The sequence below is a fragment of the Sturnus vulgaris genome, chromosome 20 (genome assembly GCF_052056855.1).
Source record: "Sturnus vulgaris isolate bStuVul1 chromosome 20, bStuVul1.hap1, whole genome shotgun sequence".
NCBI lineage: Eukaryota > Metazoa > Chordata > Aves > Passeriformes > Sturnidae > Sturnus > Sturnus vulgaris.
In genome coordinates this window covers 6365209-6371302 of record NC_142262.1, presented here as the reverse complement: position 1 = coordinate 6371302, position 6094 = coordinate 6365209, and the positions used below count along the sequence as shown (strand labels likewise).

At 48.5% G+C, this 6094-nt stretch overlaps 1 protein-coding gene across 1 annotated transcript; it reads right to left on the bottom strand.

The window, feature by feature from the left end:
* Positions 1–5716, bottom strand: OTOP3 (otopetrin 3). Its single transcript, XM_014878229.2, has 6 exons — positions 5332–5716; positions 4111–4247; positions 3315–3373; positions 2643–2761; positions 909–1831; positions 1–171 (listed from the first exon to the last, which is right to left on the bottom strand). The coding sequence occupies exons 1-6, from the start codon at positions 5714–5716 to the stop codon at positions 1–3; spliced, it is 1794 nt and encodes a 597-aa protein (XP_014733715.1).
* Positions 5717–6094: the final 378 nt, after the last annotated feature.

Genomic DNA, 6094 nt, shown 5'->3' with positions numbered 1-6094 from the left:
TCAGGCTGTCACATAGACCTCCAGGAGTCCCCCGACTGAGTGCATGCGGTAAAACACACCCAGGGGGAGTCCGAAGTTCACGATCACAAACCAGGTGGAGTAGCCGTAAAATGACCTTTCCATTCCATTCTCGAAGATGGGGTGAGCCCCAAATGTGGGCATGACCCACAGCTGGAGAGATGTGAGGGAAAGAAACACAAGTCAGAGGATGACAAACTGTCCTCTACCTACACCCTAATCTCAGCACTGGCTCAAGTGGTTGTAGGAATATTTCAGGAGTATTACAGTAGTCTCCTTGCCAGGGAGGGGAAGGAAAATCCCACATCCATGCTGTTAACTTCTTGCTGTAATTAAAATCCTGTTGAATCCCTGGAAACCTAATGACAGTCCTATTCTGCCCCAGCCTGCTTCATCTTTCTACAGGATTTCACCATTTCCCTGGGCTATGTGTTTTCACTGGATTAAGGCTGCAGCATTCATTCAAGATCCCAGACCACAGTGTAATTTACTGGGTGAGTTTCAAGCCTGGAGACTCATGTTTACAGAGACTTAATGCTGGTGCTTCACATTTTCTTTCATATTTCTCATGAAACACCCTTAATGAGCCTAATGGGATTTTTTTCCAGAGGCTAAAATTTTGGCAAGTAAGGATTTTTTTAGTTGTCTCTTCCCTGCACCCATGAAACCCAGTAATACTTGACTCTAAGGGTAAAAGAGAGACTTTCCAATTATGAGGGTGGGGTATTAACAGCAAAACCGGTCTTGATTTGCCTCATCAATAGGCGGAAACTTGGTGGGCAAAGGTTATTTTGTCTGGAATATAAGAGAATGACAAAGAGATCACGCCTGTGTCACAGGTCACTGTGGCTCAGCCGGAGCTGTGATGGAGCAGAGAGCACAATACTTACTATGATGTTGCACAAAACCAAGAAGAACGAGATCTCCCTCAATACTCTTCTCTTCCAGCTCAGGTTAGAGTAGGTATGGATGTAGGACAGGGAAGCTTTCCGGATCTCCTGTCCCAGCTCCAGCACACTCACTCGTCTCTGGCTGTAGACTTCACCATTCTGCTCTTCTTTAGTGTCTTCCTCCTTGCCAGGAGGTGTCTGGCTGTGCTCCTGTTTGCTGCTCAGCGTGGTCTCCTCTTCCCCAGGCAGCTCTGTGTGCTGCCCAGCGTCTCCAGCATGTTTGGCCTCAGTTTCCGCTACAATGCGCCGCCGGTGGAGCCCGTCGATGACAAAAATATTTTGGGTGATGTTCTGAAAGATGATGAGGACAGAGTAGGACAGGGCGAGGCTGTTCAACAGGTCCCTGGGGTCAGTGGCCACCAGGGCCACAATGGAGAAGTAGGACATGCCGATTTGACCGAGGGCTGCTCCCATCAGCAGGACCACGTCCAGGCTGCGCGTTGGGTTCTTCAGCGTGTCCAGCTCCTTTTTTTCCAAGGCGTGGACGATTGTCCCGATCACGGCGCCCACGCTCATCAGGGGCAGAAGCACAATGTAATAGGAATAATAGATCACAAAGACCTGGCGGCTGGGGACCAGGCTGGTGGCCTGGATCTGGTACATCATAAAGACACAGGCCCCGATGATTACAGCACTGGTGCCCAGCAGTGGCCCAAAGACCACCCCCTGGAGCTTGAATTTGGGCTTGGTGTGCGGGATGTGGTGGTGGCTGATGCGTCTCCCCACGTTCTTCCACATGACGTAGAGCACGGAGCAGCAGACCAGACAGTACTCGGTGTTGAAGGGGTAGAGCAGGATGTAGCCCTTCTGGAAGACTTTGCAGATGGTCATGTTTGGGCATGTACACAAGGTAGTGTCGTTGCCTGGAGCATGAGAAGAGGAAGGTGACAATTAAGAGGGAGATGGCCTGGATGTCACGGCTGTCTTTGGGAGTTTCTTGTGTGCAGGCACAACATGTGTGTCTGTGCCTCAGAAAATGGGATCAGCAGGAAGTTAAATAACTATTGCTCAGACCTAAAGGATATGAGGATTCAGAATAACACAGTTTAGCTAATATATATTCCTATCTATTGTCAACACCATAGGTGCTGGATAAGAGACTCCTCTTCCTTCACAACAAAGCCTTCTTTATTTCTACCCCTGGAATATTAGATTACCCTTTGTTTCTTTATATCCTCAGAAAGAAGACCACAGCAATTACATGAGCCTCTTCTAGTCTGGCAATCTTGTGCTTGCAGTTAATAGCAAAAAGTGAGCAAAAATGCTAATTTATGGTGGGCTTTTGCTTTCCTAGCCCTCAGTTTCAGGATTTCATAGCAGATCCCTTCCCTCTAGGTGAAGATCTTCTCCCCTTGCAACCCATTTCCTTGAGGCAACTTCCAATAATAGGAAAGTTGCAGCATTTTGGGGAACTGGAGATGTCTGAATCACTGAGACTCAGAGGCTCCCCAGAGAAGTGCACCAGCACCAAGCCTGAGAGTTCACAAAGTGTTTGGACAATACTCTGGGGCACATGGTGGAGTACTTGGGGATGGTCTTGTACAGGGCCAAGAACTGGACTTGATGATCCTTGTGAGTCCCTTCCGACTCATATATTCTGTGATTCTGTGGTTCTGTGAAATGTTATTTGCTTAGAAGTCAGCTAACACCAATGGGGGTGTGAAGGAGCCTTGCCTGCGAATCGCCGCTCCACCTCGCGCAGCTGAGACTCGATCTCAATGTGCAGGGTGTCGTTGGTCACAGCCAGGAGCCAGAGAAGAAGGTTGGTGGCTATGGTCAGCATCAGCCCACACCTGGGAGGAGACACAGGACTTGTACAATGATTGGAGATGGTTCATGGCCAGTGTGTCCTTCCCCATGCTGGCCCATGCACAGGTTTGAGCATACATGGGGTGTTTGTGACTGCTCTGCCTGAGGCTCGTGGGGTGTGGCTTTGCACAAACATAGCTGAGCACATTCCCACTTGTCATTTCCAAAGGAGCAGGACAGGCAGTGCCTGGTGAAACTGGCCTAAGATTTTAGTGATAGGAATGGGGAGACCACCCTCCCCCATCCTCCAGTCTGTGAGCTGGTCCCTGAGACAGGCAGCAGGAAGATGTTTGGGAGGAAGGAACAAGCTTTGCAGCACTCCAAGACACAAAGGAAAACTGAAGGGAGCTGGTGAGCCCAGGTCAGTGGAGGGAGGATGGGTCTGAACAACACATGGTTTGGTTCTTGTGTGACCCAAAATACAGGATCTGTGTAGGATCAGATGAAGAGTTCTAGCAGGAATTATAATGGACATCACAGGCAGAAAGGAAAAGGGTTTTAGAGCAATAGAAGGCATTTTTTATCCCCTTTTTTTACCTGGTGAAATTGTGCTGGACTTGAATGCAGTCCTTAGAGTGATGCCACAGAAAGTAAGCCTGCAAGTGGAGAACAATAACAGTGGCGTGAGCAGGGTGAAATTGGAAGCTGGCTGCACACAGGGTGGAAAGGGACAGGTAGACAAGAAGGTACAGGTCCAAGCAGGAGCAAACCTGCCTCTGTGCAAGGGTGCAGGGACATGTGCTGAGGCAGGTGCTGGCATCCTTGGGTAAGGGCAGCATTTATGTGTGACTGCCCTAAATGCACATCCTGGAGCTCTGTGTTCCTCTGTTCATGTGGGTATTTGCTGCTGAGGTGGGAATAAGTTTACTTTTCAAATATGGCTTTGGGTCTGTAAAGAAGAGGGCTGGTGTTGAGTAACAGTGTGAAAATGGTGCGAGATATCTTTGTGTGCAAAGGATTTTGTTGGGCGGATTTTGTTGGCACATACAAAGAGGGGCTGAGGCTCAGACTGGTGCAAAGACATCACTGGCAAAACCTGAAATTTCCTCTCCTCTCTCCTTACTTTGCTTCAAAGCAAATTCCTCTGGACCCTATGGTATGACAGGTATTTCTAGAGTAATTTTTTAATCTTTCTCCCCTGTCTCTCAATGTGGCACACAGAGAGTGCATATAGCATTTGAAATGGTGTGTGATGCTTTAATGCTTTCAATGCTTAGGAGAATGCCCCATGTTCATTCACTTTCCCACATCTCCCAGCTTCCCCCAAACCCTGGGGCTCCCAGGAATGGGACAGAGAGAATAAACAAGCTTCCAGAAGGGTTATGTGCAGTACCTGAGTGCAAATAAAAAGGATTCCAATGCTGGGGAACACAATTTCCACCCTGGATTTGCAGTGGATGAGGATTGTGCTGTAGCCAATCTGAAACACATTCAGGAGGATGCTGCAACTGCCGAACAACAGCACTGACCCTGGACAAACAGCAAAGGACCAGTAAATAAACACAGACATTTCTGTGGAGCATCTGAGCTTGGCTAGGGACAGGAGGACTTGTGCTTATTGGATTTGTGTGGAGCTGGCAGTCTTTCTCCTGGAATTCTCATGATTTTAGGAGAAGAGGACAAAGGAGAGACTTATTCCTGAACCTGATTGTGTGCTTTGATTGGTTAAAGGGGTTAGGAAAATGCAAGGTGCCTTTTTTGCAATACAAAATTTTCTTGTGCTTGGATAACAAGGTGGGGATGACAATTTTGGGCTTTTCTGTACAATCTGGAATGATGGGGGTAAGTTAATGGTGGGTGATGCTTTCTGCCTTGTGGATGAAAGCTGAGATGACCACAGGTCTGCTAAGGCTTGTAGCAGCCCCATCTGCAGAAGTTGGGACCCTTGGATTGTTTTTCCCGTTTGCCTTGGACACATCTCTGCAGCTTTAGATACTCAAGTACCTTGCAACTTCCTTCAATTGATTCTCCATGCTTAGTTAACAAGACAGTGCCTAATTAAAAATTCCATTATAAACCAAAGGCAGGGCTGCTGGGAGAAGGGTGATTTCTCAAAGTGGGGCAAATATTGAAGGGAAAATCTCTCAGGAAAGCCTAGGTGTCACTGGGATGTGATTCAATGGGTAAGAATCCTTTCCTGGCAACAAGGCTGCAGTGATGTTAAACAAGGATGATGATGACATAGGGCCATTGGTGCTCTTGGAGGATAAACACAGTGATTTTCCTCTCACTTTTCAAAGTGCTGCTGCCTAAAACCTTTCCTGTGGTGCTCAGTTGCTGTCCTGGAAAGGGGTTATGCCTGGATTTCTCTTTGTGTAGGGGACCAGAGAGTAAAGTTAGATTGGAGGCTGAAGGGAGTTTCAGGCTTTCCTGTCTGCTGTGGTTCCATCTATGGCACCCACTGTTCCCATCAGCCTGACAGGAACTGGAAGATTCCCCATGCCCTAACTGCATATCCTATGGCTTCTAACTCTTCTAGTAACAGGGGAAGAATATCTTTGCCTTCCAAGTCTTTGGGAGAAGGCATGAGAGAATAAGTAAAAGCAGAATTTACCCCTAATCCAAATGGCTCCAGCGTGGGAGTCCCGGTAGAGCACGGCGTGTGGCTGCCGGCTGGTGCCCAGCAGGTAATAAATAATCCAGAACAGGCACAAGACCTTGAGGATGGAGAGCAGGATCCAAACATCGGCCAGAGTGATGGCCACCTTGTTGAAGATCATGCTGCTGATGAAGGCACTGCCCAGAAACACCACGTTCATGGCCAGCAGCCCTGAGAAGAGCTGCCCAGCCTTCTGAGCCTGCCGGTCCCTCTGCTGCACGGAGGAGCAGTGACGGTACAGCCAGAACTTCTCATAGTGGATCTTGGAGGTGTCTGCTGGGGCTGACGCTGACTTGCTCTTGCAGTGATGGCAGGGCCTGGAGGATTTCTTGTCAGACATGGCTCATCTGCCTGGGGATCACTTGCTGCCTTGAAAAGAGGGGAGGTTTAAAGGGGGGATATGCTGAGATGGGAGGTTGTGTGCTCTGCTGTGAAGGACTCTTGTGTGGTGACCTCTCTTCCTTGCTTAGCAGCTTGTCCTTCCTTCTCCAGAAGCTGGATGAAGGGGAAAAGGAGATTGGTTTTTAGCCCAGGTTAGACATTAAAAATTTCCCAGTGGACAGAGTCATTGGAGGGCACTGGGGAAAGGTTCTTCTCCCAAAACCTGTCCAGAGACACCAGCATTAAAATGGGTGTTTGATGTCTCTGCCCTGCCCCACCAGTACAAACCATTCTCACCCTCACCTTTCACACCTTCTCCAGCTTTCATTTCTCCTTT